This window comes from Nomascus leucogenys, chromosome X (genome assembly GCF_006542625.1).
Source record: "Nomascus leucogenys isolate Asia chromosome X, Asia_NLE_v1, whole genome shotgun sequence".
In the NCBI taxonomy this organism is placed as follows: Eukaryota; Metazoa; Chordata; class Mammalia; order Primates; family Hylobatidae; genus Nomascus; species Nomascus leucogenys.
Window position 1 is genome coordinate 135982143 of NC_044406.1, and position 24303 is coordinate 136006445.

Below are 24303 nucleotides of genomic sequence, written 5' to 3' on the forward strand. Positions count from 1 at the left end.
GAAAAGGTGTAGCTTGATACAACAAAAGACATCTAAAGCAACCTTCCTGCCTGCTGCAGCACCACAATACATGATTGCTGTACACTGATATCGAAGAGATCACTGACCCGAATGAAAACATACTGATGCCACATGACTGTGTAAGGTCATCTCCACAAATGGTTGTTCTCAAAGAGTGTTTCAAGGACCCTTGGGCTCCACAGATTATGAAAAACTATTTTCATAATCATGCTTTTATGGGGTTGGCACTTGCACTGTGGTGCAAAAGCAACAATGAGTAAACCTGCTGGTCCTTAGCATGAACTGAGGCAGTGGCACCAAATGGCACTAGGAGTCATCAGATTCCTCACCATTATACAATGGCAGTTGAAAGAGAATGCCAGTTTTACTTAAGCATGTCCCAGATAAACATGGTAGACAGAATTCTAAGATGGCTGGCAAAATTCCCACCCCCAATGTATACACCATGTATAATCCTCACTCATGAGCATGGGAGGGACCCATGAATAGGCTGGATATCACTGCTGTGATCAAATTATGACATAGCAGAGGTAAATGGATTTTGCAGATATACTTAAGATGTCTTTGGTGGGACTTTGAATTACTCAAAAGGGAGATTATTCTGGGTGATTCTAACATAACCAGGTACAGCCTTGAAAAGAGGGGTTTTACGCCTTCCCTGAGAAGACACTACAGGCAGCAGAAATTTTCTTACTCTTGCCAATCGTAAAGAAGGAAGCAGCCACGAGTTCTGTGATTATCCTGAATTATCTGGGTGGGGCCAGCAAAATCATAAGCGTCCTTATAAGGGAAAGGAGGAGCAGGAGAGTCAGAGAAGGAGATATGATGATGGAAGCAAAGGTAAGAGTCAGAGAGAGATTTGAAGATGCCACACTGCTGACTTTGAAGAAGGAAGTAACCACAAGCCAAGAAATGCAGGTGGCCTCTATAAGCAGGAAAAGGCAAGGAAATTAATTCTCCTCCAGAGTCTCCAAAAGGAATGGAGCCTGGCTAGCACCTTGATTTTAGCCCAGGAAGACCCAATTTTGGATTTCTGACCTCAATGATTATAAAATAACAAGTTTGTGTTGTTTAAGCAATCAAGTTCATGGTAACTCATTACAAAAGCAATATGAAGTAATATAATATCAAACTTCAGACAAGACCCCTAGCCCCAGATGACATCTGAATTGCAAGCTTGTATAAGACACTGAGCAGAGGACCCAGCTACATAGGACCCATACTCCTGACCCAGGGAAATTATGAGAGTGAATGAATACTATTTTAACTTGCTAATTTTATGGTAACATGTTATAAAGCAATACAAAATAAATATCAAAGAGCAGAAAAATAATTTTATTCGAGCTCAACCATGAGACTGGTGGTGATATTAGCAAACATGAGTTTTGAGTATTGGATAAGGAAAAGTGTCATCATTCAGAAACAACGCAACTCACTCAGGGCATCAATATTTTCCAAACAACCTGTACAGGATGTTACAAAATGGTGAATGCACAAAAGATCCATTCATAAGATAAAATAGTCCAATGGGGTTCAATAGTAATGAATAGGGAAAGGTCACTGATGTTACTTAACCTTAAACAATAACTTTCCAATTTTGATGTCTAAATGTGCATTTGAACATTAATTAAAAAAAAGAGAAAGTGGGAGTGGTTATATTAATATCAGATAAATGAGATGTCATAGCTAGGAAAATATTTTAGACAAAGGGAGTAACATAACACAATGATAAAAGAATCAATCCACTAGGAAGACATAATGATCCTAAATTTGGATGTATAAAAAACAGAGACTCAAAATATATGAAACAAAAGTTGATAGAGCTAAAGGGAGAAACAAATCCATAATTATCATTGGGGAAATTCAATACCCTATTGCCATCATTAATTGGATTAGTGGACAAAAAATTCAGCAAAGATGTACAACTGACCAACACAATAACTATCGAAATCGAAGTGACATATAGAGAACATTCCACCCAACAACAGCAGAATTTGCATTCCACTCAAATTCACTGGGAACATTCTCCTGGATAGACCTTCTGATATGCCACAAAACAAGCCTTAATAGATTTTAAAGAATTAAAATCAAAGAAAGTATGCTCTCCAATCATAATTGGAAATCAATGACAGAAATAAATTAGGGAAATTCACAAATATGTGGAAACTAAACAACACACACCAAAATAACCAATAGGTCGAATAAGAAATCAGAAGGGAAATTTTAACTTTGAGAAGAATGTAAACAAAAACACAATCCACAAAAACTTATGAGATACAGCAACAGCCATGTTTAGAAGCAAATTTACTACTGTAAAGGCCTATATTAAAAAAGGAGAAAGATTTGTAATCAGTAGCCTAACCTTTCACCTTAGAAACCAGAAAATGGAAACCAAACACAGAGCAAGCAGATTGAAGGAAGAAAAAAAGATGAGAGTAGAAGAAAAATATATGAAAGTAGAAAAAAAATGAAATAAATAACAGAACAATAAAGTCTATAAAAACAAAAGATGGTTTTTGAAAAGATCAACAAAATTGACAAACCTTTAGCAAGACTGACAAAGAAAAGGAGAGAAGACTCATTACTGAAATGAGAAATGAAAGAGAGGATATCACTAATGACCTAATAGAAATAAAAAGGATTTTAAGGGACTATCATTGACAAAAGTATGCCAATAAATTGGGCAGCCTAGATGAAATGGACAAACTCCTAGAAAGATACAAACTACTGAAGCTGACCCAAGAAGAAATAGAAAATCTGGCCAGGCGTGGTGGCTCATGCCTGTAATCCCAGAACTTTGGGAGGCCGAGGCAGGAGGATCACCTGAGCGCAGGAGTTTGATACCAGCCTAGACAACATGGTGAGACCCTGTCTCTATTAAATTAAACAAAATAAAAATAAAACTGAAACTCACCAATAAAAACACAATAACCCAATTTAAAATGGACAAAGGATTTGAATAGACATTTCTCCAAAAAACATAAACAATATTCAATAAAGCACATGAAAAGATGCTTGATTTCATTAGCATTAGGGAAATGCACATCAAAACCACAATAAGACAGTAAGACACCACTTCACGCCCACGAAGATGACTGCAATAAAAGAGACTTAAGACTACTTTCAGGGGTCATTTCTATAGTTTGTTACTAGAGAAGATTCTCTGAAGGTGTAGAGCATCAAAAATAAAATAAAATTTTAAAAAGGAAATGGAAAATCTGAATAGACCTATAATAGATAGAATTAATACAAAAAACTTCCCCAAAAGAAAAGCCCAGAGTCAAATGCTTTCACTGATAAATTCTATAAAATATTTAAATAATTAACAGCAATTCTTCCGTAACTCTTCCAGAAAATAAGAGGAGACAACACTACCTAAATAATCCAATGAAATTAGTAGTGCACTGATATCAAAACCAGACAAAGACATCACAAGAAAAACTACAAACCTATTTCTGTTAGTAATATAGATGCAAAAATCCTCAACGAAATATAAGGATACCAAGTGCAACAAAAACAGTTATATTCCAAATGATTTTTTTAAGGCTCAAAAGCAATTCAACAGGCAGATAGTCTTTTTAACAAATGGTCCTAGAACAATTAGACATTCACAGGCAAGCAAGTGAAGTTTACGGAAAAAAAAAACACAGGAGAAAATCTATAAAACCTAGGTATAGGCAAAGAGTTCTTAGACTTGGCATCAAAAGCATGATCCAGGCCGACTGCAGTGGCTCATGCCTGTAATCCTAGCACTTTGGGAGGCTAAGGTGGGTAAATGGCTTGAGCCCAGAGTTTAAGATCAGCCTGGGCAACATAGTGAGACCCTATCTCTGCAAAAAATACAAAAATTAGCCAAGTGTGGTGGTGCGCAACTATAGTCCCAGCTACTTGGGAAGCTGAGGTGGGAGGATCACTTGAGCCCAGGAGGTCAAGGCTGCAGTGAACCACGATCATGCCACTGCACTGCAGCCTGGGCAACAGAGTGAGACCCTGTCTTGGGGAAAAAAAAAAAAAAAAAATCAAGCGAGTGCGATCAGAGTCAAATGAGAAGGAAAGTCTCACTAAAATACAAAAAATTAGCCGGTGTGTGGCCACTGTATCCAGACAAGCTGACAGAAATCTGAACCAGCGACTTGCAGTGGCCAATCCACTGCACAAGAGACTCCGTCTCAAAAAAAAAAAAAAAAAAAAAAAAAAAAAAAAAAAAAAAACAAAAAAAACTTCTGCAAAGGACTCTGTTAAGAGGATAAAAAGACAAGCTACAGAATGAAAGAAAATATTTGCAAACCATATATCTGACTAAGGACAAATGTCTACAATATTTAAGGAACTCTCAAACTCAATAGTAAGAAAAACAAAAAATCTAATTAGAAAATGGACCAAAAACATGAACAAACATTCCACTGAATAGGATATACAGATGGCAAACAAATACATGAAAAGGCGTTCAATATCATTAGCCAGAGAAATGCAAACTAAACCACAATAAGATATTACCACACACTTTTAAAATGGCTAAAATGGAAATAGTGATAGCACCAAATACTGGTGAAGATACAGAGAAAATGGCAATGACACAATGCATTAGGGATTGCAAAATGTTACAATCTTCACGGAAAACTGATCATTTCTTATAAAACTAAACATGTAACTACCATGTGATCCAGTCATTGCACTCTTGGGCATTTATTCATAAAGAAAGAAAAATTTATGTTCACACAAAAATACTATACATGACAGTTTACAGCAGCCTTGTTCATAATAGCCAAAAACTGGCTTCAATACATCAAGTAAACAAACTGTGGTACATCCATCCCACGGAATACTCCTTGGCAATAAGAATGAATGAGCAATTGATACATCCAACAATATGAATGGATGCCAACTGAATTATACATGAAAAAAGCCAATTCCAAAGGGTTATCTACTTTATAATTACATTTACATAACATTTTTGAAATACAACTTTTCTTTTTTTGTCCCCCCCAAAAACTGAATGTCATGAAATGACAACATTTTACAAATGGAAAACAGATCAATGGTTGCCAGGGGTTAGGAAAGGGATGAGGAAGGGGAAATAAAACTGTAGGAAGGTGGGTGTGATTATAAAATGTAATCATGGGATACTTATGGCGATGGAACTGTTTGTATCTGACTGTGATGATAGATACACAAACCTACACACATGATAAAATTGCAGAGAAGACACACACACGTGAGTGTAAATAAAACTAGGAAATTTGAATAAATGCATAGATTATATCTATGTCAATATATGGCTATGATAGAGTACAATTTTCAAGATGTTGCTATTAGGGGAAACTGGGTGAAGGGTACAAGGGGTCCTTCTCTATTATTTCTTACAACTACACATGAATCTATGATTATCTAAAAATGAAAGTTTAATTTTTAAAAAGTAGGTAAAGAAAAAGTTGAGAATCAAGGGTCATTTTGTCAAAAAAGTTTTGACACTTAAATGGCTGAACTTAGTAGCACAGGGAAACCTAGAAAATAACTGAACATTGTTTTAAGCTACTAAGTTTATGATAGTATGTTCAGCAGCACTGGAAAACTAACATGAGGAAGTTGAAAATTTTTTAATTGTATTAGAGCATGACCTTTTAATATTTTCTAACAAAACAGGAAGTACATTTCAAGCATTTATGTGGCACATGGAAATACAAAAGTTGACATGAAAAAAACAACTTTATGTGATTATTTCCATTCTGACCAGTATGAGCCATTCCTCTCAAAGAAGATTTTTTCCTTGAAAAAGTGAATTGAAGAGTAATTAATCAATATTCAAAGATTTTTTAAAACCAACTATGGTTTTGCCAACTTTAATATCTGTTAGATGTTTTCTTGAAAATGAATGAGCCTGTCAATTTAAATAAACCCACTCATGGTATTTGTTGCCAATGATAAGATTTCAAGGAAAAGTTAGAACTTCAAAAACATCTTTTTCTACCACTGTGAGTTTAACAGTTTCCCCAATGCATATTTTTTTCAAATGAGATGGGTGATGATATGAACAAATATGACTTTCAGTTTTACACAATGACGCATGGCATTACTTGGAAGCTCGAAAAACCTCAAGGCACTAATACTTTCCAAATGACCAACACGCAATATTACAAAACCATGAATGGGTAAAAGATCCATTGAAAGGACAAGACAGTCCCATGGAACCAAGTGTGGAAAGTTCACTGATAGAGTTTCACACTCCACACTACGCTTAACCTGTAAGAAACAACCGCTTTTGTTGGGGCCAAGTTTTGGTGTCCTATCCTAGAAGATTATCCACAAGGATCTGAAAAGTCTGTGAAAGTATTCCTCCCTTTCCCCACTGCATATGGGTGTGAGGCCAGATTTCCTTCACAAACTTCAACCAAAACAACATCTCACGATGGAATAAAGTGCCTGTGAGAATCCAGCTGCTTCCATCCAGCCAGACATGAGAGAAATCTGCAAAAATGTAACAGCATGCCGCTCTCCTCAATATAAGTTTTGTCTTGACAAGCATAGTTATTTCTCATAAAAATGTTATTTATGTTAAATGTATGGGTTTAGTGTTGTTCATTTTAGATTAATAAATTCTTTCAGTTTTAAATTCTAAGATGATGAGCATTGGTAAACGTGATCCACATAAACAAAAATCTCTTGAGATCTCAATGATTTGGGGAGTCCTGAGACAAAAAAGGTTTGAGAACTACTGTTACAGGGTTCTCCACTGGCTTGAAGTGCCTCCAGCTCTGCCAAGCCCAGACTGACTCTGGCTCTGTGGGATGTTGTAATTAATGAGACAGAATCCTGTAGTAGTTTCAACCAGCAAGGACTTACCTCTTCCTCCTACACCCGGTTTCCTGCGGCCATCATCTTGATCATCCAAAGCATCAGCCAAGTCCAATCCACCACCTTCAGTGGGCCCCAAAACATAAAGGAAACAGCCAACTGATTAACAACTGGGTATAAGATTCCAAAATAAGCAAAATGCCCATGGGTTCAACTGATCAGTACCAACAATGGGTTAAGACAAAGAAACTTATATTGGAATCTGATTCTGTGTACAGACATTGATAATGAAAATATCTGCAGGATAGAAAAAGTTACTACTTTCTGACTTTGCAGTATACCACCAGTTTTTCAATTAATTTATATTCCTAGGTATTTTCTGCTTAGGCTAGCAGTCGGACCATTTTAACAATATACTCACTGACTGTAGGTATTAACCCAAAATTCAAAACCAGGTACACAGAGTCCATAAACAGGACAACCAAAAGGGAGAGGTCGTGTGGTCATGAAGCACCCCTTTGAATGTGGAAATGTGAAGAAATGAGGGCAAATCATAAAGCAGCAGTGACTTTCTTGCATCATCAGTGTCTCTTCGGAAGAAAGGTAGCTCTCTACTGCACAGAACGTATTATCATGCCCCCGACTACTGGTAACAAGTTGCTGGATGGGAGCAATGACTGGGATCCCAGCCACACAGTCACATTTTTCTTTACATCAGTGAAGATGTCTAAATGGTAAAGTGGCCCATCTGAAGAAAGGGTTAAGTGACAACAGGAAAGAGTTGTTAAGAAGAACCAAGTCCCAAAATCCTTTACTGAAAGATGACACTGTAAAATAAATGCCATTCCAAAATGTTCCATCTGCCTAAAGAAAATGCTTGATCTGCTTCATAAAACCTAACAATTACATTGTCCCTGATTTTAGAAACTGAAATGGCTAAAAAGGGGAAGAAGTCCAAATGCATTTTCGTCTTGAAATTTTCCCAGGCAGGACTTTTCATAAAAAACACAGAAGGCATAGTGATCAGCCAGGTATGTACTCTATTAAGTTAAACTCGGTGTTCACGTGGACGCCTTGATTGTTTCTGCACACATGGGGCTTAAAACTATAGGTAGTTCACTTGCATCCTACCCCAGAGGGAACTCCACAGGGCCCTTCCTCACTGCCCTCCTTAAGGCAGCCACATTACCTGGAGGTTTTGCCGGAGCTCTGGTGGTTCCTGGCCTATTGGTTGTGGTGGTGGTCGTGTGGTCCCATGGCTCTAAAAGGGAGAGGGAGGACAGCAAGGGGAGCACGTTTAGTAACAAAACACAGCAGCTACTTTATGACTTGGGGAAGTCACACTGTGAGTAGAATATCCTTGTCTTGGTCCTTGAGTCCCCTCTAGCTAGGAGCTCCAGAGAATCACACTGAAAAGGATGACAAAATGATATAGGTTTAAATGAGATGAGTTCTGCTCACTTTTCTTTAGAGGCTGAGGGTGGTGAGGTGGACATGGTCTCACATGTGACCTGGTGATTAGTGAACCTGGGCTTGCGCCCAGATCTGCTGGAGATGACACATGGTCCAGGGAGTTCCACAGCCTGAGCATGATCCTTGAGGGCTCCAAGCCTTAGTTCCACAACTATCAACCCGGCACTTTAAACATAGATAATCCTGCTGAGGGATAGACTGACGTTACATTCCTAGTGGAATATGGGAGTATTTCATAAACTGAAAGTGGTTACAACACACACACACAATATTTTATATAAGTGTGGTTACTATTGGAAATATTAGGTCTTTTGAGCTCAACCATATTCCTTTAAAATTGTAGACAACTTTCACAAGAATTATACAATGTGCATGAGGTTTTTCCAATAGCTTCTTTTCATAAACATCAAGACTGTTGCACATATTCTCACTATTGGAAATATCAGAGAAAAAGATTTAAGGAATGGGAAAGGCAAAGGTGAAACAGGTTTAGCTTTGAATACAGCAAGTACTCAATAATTATTGATTATTCAGAAAACAAACAGCAAAAATAGAAATAAGTTGAGGTCAGGTGTAGTGTCATGTGCCTGTAGTCCTAGCTACTTGGGAGTATCAGGGAGGAGAATTGCTTAAGCCCGTAAGTTTGAGGCTATAGTGCACTATGATCATGCCTGTGAATAGCCACTGCACTCCAGCCTGGGCAACAAAGCAAGACCCCATCTCTAAAAAACATAAGGTGAAAGTAAAAGGATGGAAGAAGATATACTATGCAAACAATAACCATAAGAGAGCTGGAGTAGCTATCCTAATAGCAGATAAGATTTACATTATAACAAAAATTGTTAATGGAGTCAAAGAGTGACAATTTATAATTATTTATAATGATGAAAGATCAACCCAAGAGGAAGACATAATAATTTTAAATACATATGCACCTAACAACACAGCCCCAAAATAAATGAAGCAAAAAATTACAAAATTGAAGAGAACAGATGATTTAACAAAAATAGTTGGAAATTTCAATATCTTCTTTTCAATCACAGAAGAAACAATTAGGCAGATATATATATGACTTGAACAACTTTATAAACCAACTAGACCTAACAGACACCTATAGAACACACCACCCAACAGCAAAATACACATTCTACTCAAGTGCATGTGAAACATTCTTCAAGGTAGACCATATGTAGGTTACAAAATAAATCTCAGTAAACTTAAAAAGACTGAAGCCATACAAATTATGCTCTTCAGCACAAACAAATTATGTTCTTCAGCACAACAGAATGAAAGTAGAGATCAGTTTCAGAAGGGTATTTGGAAAATTCACAATTATATGGAAATTAAAGAGCATACTCCTAAACAACCAATAGGTCAAAAAAAAAAAAAAAACACAAGGGAAATTATGAAATACTTTGAGATCAATGAAAATGAAAACACAACATACCAAAACTTATGTGTTACACTGAAAGCAGTGCTCAGGGGGAAATTTATAGCTGTAAATGCCTACATTAAAAAAAGAGAAAGATCTCAAATTGATAACCTAAATTTTCACATTAATAAACTAGAAAAAGAAGGCTTTGCAGACACTGCCATCGTCAACCCTGGTCAAGTCCACTGTGTTCTTCGACACCGGCACAGTCTAAGGTGAGTCCTTGGGCCAGGTCTCCTTCAAACTGTTTGCAGACAAGTTCCAAAGACAGCAGGAAACTTTCATGCTCTGAGCACTGGAGAGAAAGGATTTGGTTATAAGGGTTCTTACTTTCCTAGAATTATTCCAGGGTTTATGTGCTAGGGTGGGGACTTCACATGCCGTAATAGTAATGGTGGCAAATCTAACTACCAGGAGAAACTTGATGATGAGAACTTCAACCTGAAGCATACAAGTCCTGGCATCTTGCCCACAGCAAATGGTAGACCAAATACAAATGGTTCCCAGTTTTCCATCTCCACTGCCAAGACCGAGTGGTTGAATGGCAGGTATGTGGTCTTTGGCAAGGTCAAAGAGGCCATGAATGCCACAGAAGCCATGGAGCACTTTGGGTCCAGGAATGGCAAGACCAGCAAGAAGATCACCATTGCCAAATATGGACAACTCTAATAAATTTGACCTGTTTTATCTTAACCACCAGACTATTTCTTCTGTAGCTCAAGACAGTACCCCTCAATCCCATTTGCTCTTAATATCCTATAATCTTTGTGCACTCACTGAAGCTCTTTGGGTTCCATATCTTCCTTATTCCCTTCCATGTCTAGCTGGATTGCAGAGTTAAGTTCATTATTATAAAATAAAACCTACATAACAATTTTAAAGAGTAACTAGAAAAAGAAGAGGAAACTAAACCTAAAGCAGGCAGAGGAAGAAAACACCAAAGATTACAGCAGAAATAAAATGAAAGAGAGAAGAGAAAAATAAAGAACAAAAGAGGAAAGCTCTCTTAAGATCAACAAAATTGATAAACTGTAGCAGACTTACCAAGATAAAGAGAGAGAAGACCCAAATCGCTAATTTCAGGAATGAGAGGACATTACTACCAACCTTAGAGAAATAAAAAATTATAAAATTATAAAGGAATATCTTGAACAATTATAATCCAAATAAATTCAATAACCTATATGATTCAGATAACTTCCTATTAAAACACAACTACCTAAACTGACTTGAGAAGAAATAGAAAATCTGACTAGACTTACAGCAAGAGATTGAGTCAGTAACCAAAAACTTCCCACAAATAAAATTCTGGAACCAGAAGTCTTAATTGCTGAATTCTACCAAACATTTAAAAAAGAACCAACACCAATTAACTCAAACTCTTCAAATAAGTAAATAAACAAACAAACTAAGAGAAGAGAACACTTCCTAACTCATTCTATGAAGCCAGTAGTATGTTAATACTGAAGTCAGACAAATACACATAAAAACTACAGAATGTAGTTATGAATGTAGAAGCAAAAATCCTCTTATGAATGTAGAAGCAAAAATCCTCAATAAAATACTAGCAAACCAAATCCAGCACCATATTAGGACTGACCACGACCAAGAGGGGCTTATCTCAGGAATGTAAGAGTAGTTCAACATAGTAAAATCAATCAATGTACTATACCATATTAATAGAATGGAAGGAGAAAAAAAAAAAAACAAGATTACCTCCATAGATGCAGAAAAGGCATTTAACGAAAGTCAACCACCATTTCATGATAAAAACATTCAATAAATTAGGAATAGAAGAGAAGTTCCCATTTTGTTCTGCTTACTTCATCAGAGTCTACTCTCTATGTGCTTTTTAATGATAATTAGGCTTACTCTATTGGATTTTTAAAAGCATTTAGATGGTTTATTTTGGCCTCATCTGTTAACTTCCTAGAAATAAAAGAGAATTTCCTCAACCTGATAAAGAACATCTGTGAAAAATCTGCAATTGACAGCATACTTAAAGGTGAAAGACTAAAAGCTTTTTTCCTAGAATCAGCAACAAGACAAGGATGTCCACTCTTACCACTCCTATTCAACACTGTAATGGAAGTTCTAACTAGAGCAATTAGTCAAGAAAAAGAAAGAAACTCTTTGAGATTAGAAAGGAAGAAGTTCAACTACCTCTATTCACAGATGCTATGATTTTATATATAGAAAACCCTAAAGAATCCACACCAATAAAAAAAAACTATTAAAGCTAATGAGTTCAGCAAAGTTGCAAGATATAAGATCAACATGAAAATCAGCTGTATTTCTATACACTAGCAATGATCAATACAAAGAGCAAAAGAAGAAAATAATTTCATTTATAATAGCAATAAAAAGAATAAAACTGTTAGAAATAAATTTAACCAAGGAAGTATAAAGACATGTACACTAAAAGTTACAACACACTGTTAAAAAAATTAAAGACCTAAATTAATGGAATGAAATCCTACGTCCATAGATTACAAGACTCAATACTGTTAAAATGGCAATATTTCCCAAATTAATCTGCAGATCCTGTGCAATCCCCATCAAAATACCAATTGCCTTTTGTGCAGAAATGGACAAGCTAATCCTAATATCCATATGGAATTGCATGGGACCCTAAATAGCCAAATCAATCTTTAAAAAAAGAGCAAAATAGAAGGAGTCACACCTCTCAATTTCAAAACTTACTACAAAGCTACAGTAACCAAAATAGTGTGGAACTAGCTTAAGGATACACATATAGATTAATATTATAGGATTGAGAGTCTAGAAGTAAACCTTCATATTTATGGTCAATTGATTTTCAACAGGATGCCAACACCATTCAATGGAGAAAGGACAGTCTTTTCAACAAATGGTGCTCAGACAGCTAGATAACCATATGCTAACGAAACTGGACCACTATTTCTCACCACATACAAACATTAACTCAAATGGACCAAACATCTAAATATAAGAACTAAAACCACTCTTAGAAGAAAACATACGGGTAAATCTTCATGACATTTGATTTGGCAATGGATACTTAGCAATGACATGCAAAGCATGGGCAACAAAAGAAAAAACAGATAAATTACACATTAATCAAAATTTAAAATTTTTGTGCATCTAAGGACATTATCAAGAAAGTGAAAAGACAACCTACAAAATGGGAGAAAATTTGCAAATCATATATATGATAAATGTATAAAGAGATCATTAGTCATTAGTCTTTAGGGAAATGCAAATGAAAACCACAGTGAGGTCCCACCTCACAGCCACTAGGATGGCTTTCATTAAAAAAAAATAATAGGCCGGGCACGGTGGCTCACGCTTGTAATCCCAGCACTTTGGGAGGCCAAGGCGGGCGGATCACGAGGTCAGGAGATCGAGACCATGGTGAAACCCCGTCTCTACTAAAAATACAAAAAATTAGCCGGGCGTGGTGGCGGGCGCCTGTAGTCCCAGCTACTTGGAGAGGCTGAGGCAGGAGAATGGCGTGAACCCAGGAGGCGGAGCTTGCAGTGAGCCGAGATTGCGCCACTGCACTCCAGCCTGGGCGACAGAGTGGGACTCCGTCTCAAAAAAAAATAATAATAATAATAATAAACAAGTTGGCAAGGATGCAGATAAATTGGAACCCTCATACATTACCGATGGGAATGTAAAATGCTTCAGCCACTGTGGAAAACAATTTGGCAATTCCTCAAAAAGTTAAACAGAATGACCATAGTAACCAGAAATTCTACTCCTAGGTATATATCGAAAAGAATTTAAAACAGGTATTCAAATAAGTATGTGTATATATCATGTTCATAGTAACATTATTCACAAGCTAAGAGGTGGAAACAACCAAATGTCCATCAACTGATGAGTGGATAAACAAAATGGTGGTATGTCTACACAATGGAGTATTACTTAGCCATAAAAAGGAATGAAGTACTTATACACGCTACAACATGGAAACGCCTCCAAAACATTATGCTACACAAAAGAAGCCAGGCACAAAAGGCTACATGCTGTCCAGTTCCATTTATATAAAATATCCAGGATAAATTCACAGATACAGAAAGTAGGTTGGTGGTTATTTGGGGTGGGGAGGATAAAAGAATAGAGAGAAACTGCTCGATAGGTAAGGGATTTTTGCTGTGAAGTGATGGAAATGTTTTGGAACTGGATAGAGGAGGTAGTTGTACAACATTAAGAATATCCTAAAATGCCACTTAATTGCTCACTTTTAAATGAAGGGTAAAAGATACAAAGTAGCAGATATATAAGATGAACAAGTCTAGCAATCTAATGTAAAACATGAGGACTATAGCTAATAACATTGTATTATATTTGGAATTTTTGCTAAATGAAATATTGCTGTTTTTGTCAAACAAAAAAGGGTAATTATGTGAAATGATGGATATGTTAACTTGCTTCACTAGAGTAACTATTTACCAAGTTGTATATGTATCTCATAATATCATGTTATATACCTCAAATATACACAACCCAAAGGACTATAAATCATGCTGCTATAAAGACACATGCACACGTATGTTTATTGTGGCACTATTCACAATAGCAAGACTTGGAACCAACCCAAATGTCCAACAACGATAGACTGGATTAAGAAAATGTGGCACATATACACCATGGAATACTATGCAGCCATAAAAAATGATGAGTTCATGTCCTTTGTAGGAACATGGATGAAACTGGAAAACATCATTCTCAGTAAACTATTGCAAGGACAAAAAACCAAACACCGCATGTTCTCACTCATAGGTGGGAATTGAACAATGAGAACTCATGGACACAGGAAGGGGAACATCACACTCCGGGGACTGTTGTGGGGTGCGGGGAGTGGGGAGGGACGGCATTAGGAGATGTACCTAATGCTAAACGACGAGTTAATGGGTGCAGCAAAGCAACATGGCACATGGATACATATGTAACAAACCTGCACATTGTGCACATGTACCCTAAAACCTAAAGTATAATAATAAAAAAATTTAAAAAAATTAAAAAAATAAAAAATAAATAAATAAATAAATAAAATGGTTAAATTTACATTGTATGATTTTACCTCAATAAATAATTTTTTTTTAAAGAAGGATGTCTGGTACGGTTTGGCTGTGTTTTCACCCAAATCTCATCTTGAATTATAATTCTCATAATCCCCACGTGTCATGGGAGGGACCCAGTGGGAGGTAATTGAATCATGGCGGAGGTTACCCTCATGCTCTTCTTGTGATGGTGAGTTCTCACAAGATTGGATGGTTTTATAAGGAGCTTTTCTCCCCCTTCACTCTGCACTTCTCCTTGCTGCTTCCATATGAAGGACATGTTTGCTTCTCCTTCCACCATGATTGTAAGTTTCCTGAGGCCTCCACAGCCATGCTGAACTATGAGTCAATTAACTCTTTCCTTTATAAGTTACCCATTCTCAAGTGTGTCTTTATTAGCAGCATGAGAATGGACTAACACAATGTCTTAGTCTTTTTTCTGCTGCTTATAACAGAATACCTGAAACTGGGTTGGTGGGTTGGTTGGTTATTTATTTATTTATTTATTTATTTATTTATTTTTTGAGGCGGAATCTCACTCTGTCCAGCTCAGGCTGGAGTGCAGTGGCACAATCTTGGCTTACTGCAACTTCCGCCTCCCAGGTTCAAGTGATTCTCCTGCCTCAGCCTCCCAAGTAGCTGGGATTACAGACATGTGCCACCACGCCCAGCTAATTTTTGTATTTTTAGTAGAGACGGGGTTTCACCATGTTGGCCAGGCTGGTCTCAAACTCCTGACCCCAAGTGATCCGCCTGCCTCACCCTCCCAAAGTGCTGGAATTATAGGCGTGAGCCACCGCGCCCAGCTGAAACTGGGTAATTTATAAAAAAGAGGAACTGATTTCTTACAGTCATAGAGGCTGAGAAGTCCAAGGTTGAGGTGCTGCATTTTGTGAGTGAGGGCCTTCTTGTAGGTGGGGACTCTGCAGAGTCTCAAGGTGGCACAGGACATCAAATGCCAAGTGGGGCTGGTTGCTAGCTCAGGTCTCTCTTTCCCTTCTTATAAAGCCACTAGTCCCACTCCCATGATAACCTACTAATCCATTCTCCTATTAATCCATGAATGGGTTAATTCATTCATGAGGGCAGAACCCTCATGACCCAATCACGTCTTACTCAGGAGGCTCAGGTGGGAGGACCACTTGAGCCTAGGAGTTCAAGTCTAGCCTAGGCAACATAGCGAGACCCTGTCTCATTTTTAGAAAAAAAGAAGAAGAAGAAGAAGAAAAAAAAAAAACCTTGCCTGTCAATACTGCCACATTGGGAATTAAATTTCAACATGAATTTTGGAGGGGAAAAACTTCCAAACCATAGCAAGGGGGTTGTTGCAGTTCTGTTTTAGTAAAAACTGTATTTGGAAGTTGAGAATATGGGAAGTCTTTCCCTTAAAATGATAATGTTTGCACACTACTCTTTAGGAAGATTTTGGGTACCCTAACTCATACCTCACTGTGAAGACCACACACCCCAGTGAATGGATATTTATGGTAAGAGAACCACATGTGATAACCTGTAGTCATTATGTGTGTGTATGTATGTATATATTTAATCTATCTCATCATCAGTTTAGAGATAATTTTGTCTCTAATTTCCATTTGACTTTGTACCAGTAAAATGCAAGAGTACAACTTGTCTAAATGAGTTTGTTTATGTATAATTATATTATGATATAGATAGGTAAAAAAGAGGAATTACTGAAACCATTATTTGAGCAAGTTCCAGAAAAGCAATTGCCACTTATGTAAATATTAGCTTAAAATTTGCATGACTCAAACAACTCTTGTGTAAAAGCATTTTTTTATCTGTCTTAAAGAAAATTAACTGACCATAAATATAAAGGTTTATTTTCAGACTCTCAATTCTGTTCCATTGACCTATGTGATGCCAGTACCACACAGTCTTAATTACGGTACCACATAGTTCCACACAGTCTTGATTACTTGTGCAGTTCTGCCCTGCAATTCTAGTTCTGGAAACGTCTTGTTTCTCTGAAGATCTGCAGGTGCCATTCAAGAGAGAGCAGTTCCTACATGCATGTGGAATCAGTTGTTCTGTCAGAGACCAAGCTTGCATTGATGTAGAACAAGAGCTTCAATTTATGCACATTTTTAGAAACTATTAACTACAGATTTTTGTGTTGTAAGTCTTTAAATGGCATTTCTTATTCGTAATTGAGATGAGAAGAGTCTACTTATCAGGACTAAGAATAGTAGGTCAACTTCATCAAAACACTTAGCTCCTAAAATAAAGAGACCCATTTCTGTGAAGCCTTTCTCAAAATGACAAACTCAGAAAAAATTCTTAGCTGCTCAGCAAATGCTTCCCGCAATATGGCACTCTGACCAGGAGTGATTCTCTGTAATATTGTGCTGTACTGAAACAGTAAACAAAACACGGTGGGTTCCCCCAGGTGTGGCTTAATAATGGTAACTGCTTGGTCTGAATGTATATGTCCCCCCCACCCAGCCCCAAATTCATGTTGAAACTTAACCCCCATACTGATGGTATTAAAAGGTGAGGACTTTGGGGAGGTGATTAGGTCACAAAGGGCACCGTTCTCACAAATGGGATTAGTGCCCTGATAAAAGAGGCTTGAGGCAGCCCTTTTGCCCCTTCTGCCACGTGAGAACATAGCTAGAAGGCACCATTTATGAAGCACAGAGCAGCCCTCACCAGACACTGAATATGCCAGCACCTTGATCTTGGACTTCCCAGCCTCCAGAGCTGTGAGCAATATATTTCTGTTATTTATAAAGTATCTAGTCAAAGGCATTTTGTTATGGCAGCACAAATGGACTAATACAGGGCCCATGGTATTCCCAGGGAATGGGGATGTTCATAAGAAGCTTTACTTGGCAGAATCAGAAGTGTGTTCCCCCATGAGATGATTACACGCACAGAGAGAAAGGAAGAGATGGTGAGAGTGGTGGAGGACTCTGAAAGCAACATGGATGAGCCTTGAAAACATTACACTAAGTGAAAGCAGCCAAACATAAAGTCTACATATTGAATGATTCCACTGATATGAAATATTCAGAATAGGGAAGTCCATGGAGACAGAAAGAGATTAGTGGTTGCTTGGGGGTGAGGGGTGGAAACAAGAAGAATTGGGGGATTGGGAAGCGATAGGTAAAGGATATAGTGTTTCTTTTTGAAGTAATAAAAGTGTTCTAAAACAGACTGCAGTGATGGTTGTGCAACCTTGTGAATATACTAGTAAGATCCTGCATGATCTGTCCCCTGACAACTTCTCTGTCTTTTCTCCAACATTCTACAAACTCCAGCCACACAGGCTGCCTTACGGGCCACAGAGTAAGCCTGGCTCTTCTCTGCCTCAGAACTCTTACAGCTGATCTCTTGGCCTCGAAGGCTCCTTCCTCACTTCCTTGCACACTACCTCTCCTCAGAGATGCCTTCTCCACTCAATTTAAAGTAGCTGCCCCTAATCTTGGGCCCTTGCTATCCCATCACCCTCTTGAATTTGGTTGAGAGTACTCAGCAATATCTGAAAATATTTTAGGTACTGTATGTCTCCTTCCAGAGAAAACAATTCATAAGGGCAGTGACCTCTTCCACATTGTTAGGCCTAGCACCTAGCAGCAAGCCGGCACTCAAAAAACATTGGTGAATAAATAAATAAAGGTCATTTACGATACAATCTCTGGCCTAGGTGGTTCAGGGGTTTTTAAAACAAGCAGAGGAATGCACAACGTGCAGAGAAGAACATTCCCTGCAAGATAAGTATCTGGACCAAGGTGAGGTGGAGAGGCCTATCTCTTTGAAACCTCAGTTATGAGAAACATAAGCTAAGATAGAAAAAAGGGGGGCAGCATGATGTGGTCTTGTGGGCTGTCATTCAAAGACATACATCACATACAGATGGTTCTAGGGGTTCCCAGACACACTGGCTGATGGGTGCTGATGAGGAAGATCAGATGGGCCAGCACAAGACTCAAAAAGGGATTTTATATATTAAAAAGTCCCTGTTGATTGGAGGTATGATATGCTGAGATTTAAAAAGTTCCCATCAAGAAGTTAAATTTATTGAAAGTCTATTTACATTTATCAAGTTTGTTTTGGTCCTGTTTGTTTTGGAGATGTTAAATGATTTCATTAAAACCATCATTGCTAATAAATTAAGTGTATTTATTTTCCTGGGGATCTAAGAGGCCATCTGCATGCAGAGGACAGCATGAATATCCAGGAAAGACCTGAGAATGCCCAAACCGCTCACGTCACACTGTACACAAAAATTAACTTCTAAGAGACTTATACTTCTAGGTTTATGATCAATTTGGAGCTAATTTTTGTGTATGGTGTGAGGTAACGGTCCAACTTCATTCTTTTGCATGTAGATATCCTATGGTCCTAAGCACTATTTGTTGAAGATTGACTGTTCTTTTCACTTTGAATAGGCCTTGGCATCTTTGTCAAAAATCAACTGACCATAGATCTAAGGGTTTATTTCTAGACTCTCCGTTCTATTCCATTGATCTCTAGCCAGTAGCCTACTATCTTGATTATTGTAGGTCTATAGTCAGTGCTACAATTGATAAGTTCTCCATCATTTTCTTGTTTTTCAAGATTGCTTTGGCTATTCTGAGTCCTTTGAATTTCCATATGAATTTTAGGGTCAGCTTATCCACTTCTGCAAAAAATCCATCTGGGATTTTGTCAGGAATTGTGTTGAGTTTGTCGCTCAATTTAGGTCTGCTTGACTCTTACACCAGAGGCCCAGCCACAGTCAGTCCTTCCAGTCAAGTCAGTCAAAGAACAACAGTAAGGCTAATGCTTACTGAGCACTCACTTTGTTCCAAGGACTGTGCTGAGTGCTTCACATGGCTCCTCCCATGTCATCCTTACAATGATCCTAGGAGGTAGGACTTCTTATTAGCTTCATGTAAGAGATAAGGAAACTGAGGTGCAGACAAGCCAGGTGACTTACCCAAGGTGACAGTTCACAAGTGGCAGAGGTAGGGTTTAGACCCAAGAAATCTGACTCCAAAGCCCTTGACTTTCTCAACTCAACAAAGAGATCTTAATAAACCCATTTTTAAAAGGCAAGCAATCTGGCAGAAAAATGGGGGGAAGAATGTGAACAATTTACCAAAGAGGCAAATGTAAATGGCCAGTAAATATATGATGCTCCATTTGACTACAATCAGGGGAATGCATAATAAGCAATGAGATATTATTTTGTCCATCATATCGGTAAAATATTTTTATGGATAAAATTCAGTGTTGGCGTGGGTCTGGGAAAACAGGTACTATTAGAATAACATCAGTGACAGTGCATAATGGCAAATCCACTTTGGAAAACAATTTGGCAGAGTTTTTTATAATATAAAAAACACATATCTTTGGTCCTAGCAGTCACACTGCACTTGGGCACAAAGGACATGGACAAGAATGTCCCCTGCAGCCCTATTTGTAATTGCATAAAAAGGAAATAAATCACGTTTCTGCCAGTAAGGAAATGGCAATACAGGTCATGGCCAAATCCACACTACTGGAACGCTGGCTCCACAAGGCACAGGTTTGTGTGTGATTTGTTCATGGCTATAGCCCCAAAGCCTAAAACAGTAACTGATAACACAGCTGGCATTCAGACATTTACTGAATGCATACTATGGTATACCGTGCAGTGGTTAAAACGAATAAGGGATGTGTGCATATATATATGTGCACATATATGTATGTGTATATATATTATATATCTATAAATATATATTTCCTTATTTGGAAAAAGGATCTCTGCAGATGTAATTAAGTGAAAGATCTCAAGATGAGATCATCCTGGATTATCCAGGTGGGCCTTAAACCCACTAACAAGCATCTTTGTAAGAGAAAGGAGAGAGACACAGAAAGGGGAACACCATGTGACAACAGAGGCAGAGATTGGAGTGATGTGACCACAAACCAAGGAACACCTAGAGCCACCAGAAGTGGGGAAAGTCAAGGAAAGATTCTTCCCTAGACCCTTCAGAGAGAATGTGGCCAAACCAACACCTTGATATAGAACTTCTAGCATCCAGAACTGTGAGAGAACAAAGTTCTGTTGTTTTAAGCCATCCAGTTTGTGGTACTTTCCTAAGGCAGCTGGAAAAACCAAACATAGACATGTTCTCTCAGGACTTCAATACACATTAAATGAAAGAGCCTCACACCTGTAACATTAAAAAACAAAAAAAAACACCCAACAATTTCTATCTACAGATGCACCTAACAGCATTGAAAACTAACTGGGATCAACATGCCCCAAACTGACTACAGCAGTTCTCATGTCAGTTAGAAGGGAGAAGGGTCAAGGGAGACCTTGGCTTTACTTTATAAGCAGTTATCATTTTTTAAAAGAATGGTTTAAGGAGGCCAGGCGTGGTGGCTCACACCTGTAATCCCAGCAATTTGGGAGGCCGAGGCAGGCGGATTGCCTGAGCTCAGGAGTTTGAGACCAGCCTGGGCAACACGGTGAAATCCCCTCTACTAAAATACAAAAAATTAGCCAGGCGTGGCGGTATGCACCTGTAGTCCCAGCTACTCGGGAGGCTGAGGCAGGAGAATTGCTTGAACCTAGGAGGGGGAGGTTGCAGTGAGCCGAGATTGCGCCACTGTACTCCAGCCTGGGTGACAGAGCGAGACTCTGTCTCCAAAATAAATGAATAATAAACAAATAAATAAAGTTAAAAAATGAAAAAAAAAGGAAAATTGATAACAAAGCTTAGCATTTGAGAAACTACACAGACTCCATTTTAACAAAAGCCATGACTAGGTGTAGTGGCTAATGCTCATAATCTCAGTATTTTGGGAGGGCAAAGTGGGAGAATCACTTAAGGCCAGGAGTTCAAGACCAGCTTGGACAACACAGTGAGACTCTGTCTCCACAAAAAAATTTAAAAATTAGCCAGGTGTGGTAGCACACACCTATAGTTCCAGCTACTCGGAAGGCTGGGATGGAAGGATCACTTGAGCCTAGGAGTTTATGGCTACAGTAAAGCTAAGATGGTGCCACTGTACTCCAGCTTGGGCAACAGAGCAAGATCCTGTGTCAAAAAAAAAAGCCATTATAAAATCAATCTAAAAGGAGAAACAAATCCTTTATTCACTTCAAAGTGCCTTTTTTTCTGAGTTAAGGAAGACAGCGCTTGGAGGCCACTGCTGATATGTCACACCAGTAGGGGCTATGACTTGAGCTACAGAAAATGATATATCAGTTATCACACATTGTTAGGTATTCTTAACAAAGGCTTTAAATATTCAAATTTTACTTTAAATAATATAACCATTTCTTTTCTTTTCTTTTCTTTTCTTTTTTGAGATGGAGATCTCGCTTCATCACCCAGGCTGGAGTGCAATGGTGCGATCTTGGCACACTGCAACCTCCACCTCCTGCGTTCAAGCAATTCTCCTGCCTCAGCCTCCCAAGTAGCTGGTATTATAGGCATGCACCACCACACCCGGCTAATTTTTGTATTTTTAGTAGAGACGGGGTTTCACCATGTTGGCCAGGCTGGTCTCGAACTCCTGACCTCAAGTGATCCTCCCGCCTTGGCCTCCCAAATTGCTGGGATTACAGGCGTGAGCCACCGTGCCCGGCCACTATCCATATTTCATCTGATCAAGTAAAATATATTGTTTTTCTTGCGCATATATTCTGAGTGGATGATACACATTAATCGCTATTGTTTGTTTTTAACAGTTTATTTGATTTACTACTCACGCTTTACTGAGGAAGTTTCTTTCACTGCATCCTCCAGGCGAAAATCATCAAAGTCCCCAGATCCTAAAAATTAAAAAAAAAAAAAATTAAACTATCTTTGCATAAAACAAAGTAATAATGAAATATCCTCTAGAAATGGTCATTTCCCTTTAGAAAGTGAAGGAATAACAAAAGGTATTCCATGCAAATAGAAACCAAAAGTGAGTGGTGGTAGCTATACTTATATTAGACAAAATAGAGGCCAGTATTGTTAGCAAACTAATACAGGAACAGAAAACCAAGTACCACATGTTCTCACTTATAAGTGGGACTAAATGATGAGAACACACGAACACATAGAGGGGAACAACACACACTGGGGCCTATTGGAGGGTGGAGGCTAGGAGGAGGAAGAGGATCAGGAAAGATAACCAATGGGTGCTAGGCTTATTACCTAGGTGAGGAAGTAATCTGTACAACAAACCCCCATGATACAAGTTTACCTATATAACAAACCTGCACATGTATCCCTGAACTGAAAATAAAAGTTAAAAAAAAATAGACTTTTAAAGTCAAAAACTGTAAAAAGAGACAAAGGAGGTCATTATATGCTAAAGGGGTCAATTAATTAAGAAAGTATAACAATTGTAAATATATATGCACCCAACATTGAAGCACCTAAATATATAGAGCAAATATTAATAGATCTAAAGAGAGAGAGAGACTGCAATGCAATAATAGTAGAACACTTCAATACCTTACTTTCAACATTGGACAGATCATCTAGACAGAAAATCAATAAGGAAACATTGGACTTGAACTACACTTTAGACCAAATGAATCTAACAGATATTTACAGAACATTCCAACCAACAGCAACAAAATACACACTCTTCTCAAGTGCACACGAAACATTCTCCAGGATAGATCATATGTTAGGCCACAAAACAAGTCTTTACAAATTTAAGAAGACTGAAATCATATCAAGTATCTTTTCTGACCAAAATGGCAGGAAACTAGAAATAAACAACAGGAGGAATCTTGGAAAACTCACAAATATGTGGAAATTAAACAATCAACAGGTCAAAGAAGAAATTAAAAGGAAAATTTAAAAATATCTTGAGACAGCCAGGTGCGGTGGCTCATGCCTGTTATCCTAGCACTGTGGGAGGCCAAGGTGGGTAGATCACTTGAGGTCAGGAGTTTGATACCAGCCTGGCCAACATGGTGAAACTCTGTCTCTATCAAAAAATACAAAAATTAGCTGGGTGTGGTGGTGCATGCCTGTAATCCCAGCTATTCATCTCAATAGATGCAGAAACAAACATTTGATTCATTCAATAGTGAAGAGTTAAAAGCTTTTCCTTTAAGATCAGAAACAAGAAAACAATGCCCACTCTCACTACTTCTATTCAACAGAGTAAGTTATATCCAGAGCAGTTAGGCAAGAACAAGATATAAAAGGCCTCTCTGTAGGAAAGGAAGAAGGTAAATTGTCTCTGTTTGCAAATGACATGATCTTATGTGTAGAAAAACCTAAAGACTCCACCAGGGCCGGGCGTGGTGGCTCACGCCTGTAATCCCAGCCCTTTGGGAGGCCGAGGCGGGCGGATCACGAGGTCAGGAGATCGAGACCATCCTGGCTAACACGGTGAAAACCCATCTCTACTAAAAATACAAAAAAAAAAAAAATTAGCTGGGCATGGTGGCGGGTGCCTGTAGTTCCAGCTGCTCGGGAGGCTGAGGCAGGAGAATGGCATGAACCCAAGAGGCAGTGCTTGCAATGAGCCAAGATCGCGCCACTGCACTCCAGCCTGGGCGACAGAGCGAGACTCTGT

General features: G+C 38.2%; 1 protein-coding gene and 1 pseudogene across 3 annotated transcripts in view; one reads left to right on the forward strand and one right to left on the reverse strand.

The window, feature by feature from the left end:
* The window catches only part of CD99L2 (CD99 molecule like 2), a 125071-nt gene that overhangs the window by 40107 nt on the left and 60661 nt on the right, over window positions 1-24303 (reverse strand). For all 3 annotated transcript variants that reach the window (XM_030807491.1, XM_030807490.1, XM_030807492.1), the window contains exons 2-4: window positions 22487-22549; window positions 8003-8074; window positions 6862-6936 (exon numbers count right to left, since the gene is read on the reverse strand). In XM_030807491.1, coding sequence (XP_030663351.1) covers window positions 6862-6936; window positions 8003-8074; window positions 22487-22549 — 210 coding nt within the window. The remainder of the gene's footprint in view (window positions 1-6861; window positions 6937-8002; window positions 8075-22486; window positions 22550-24303) is intronic.
* Window positions 3135-3243, forward strand: LOC115833512 (annotated as a pseudogene).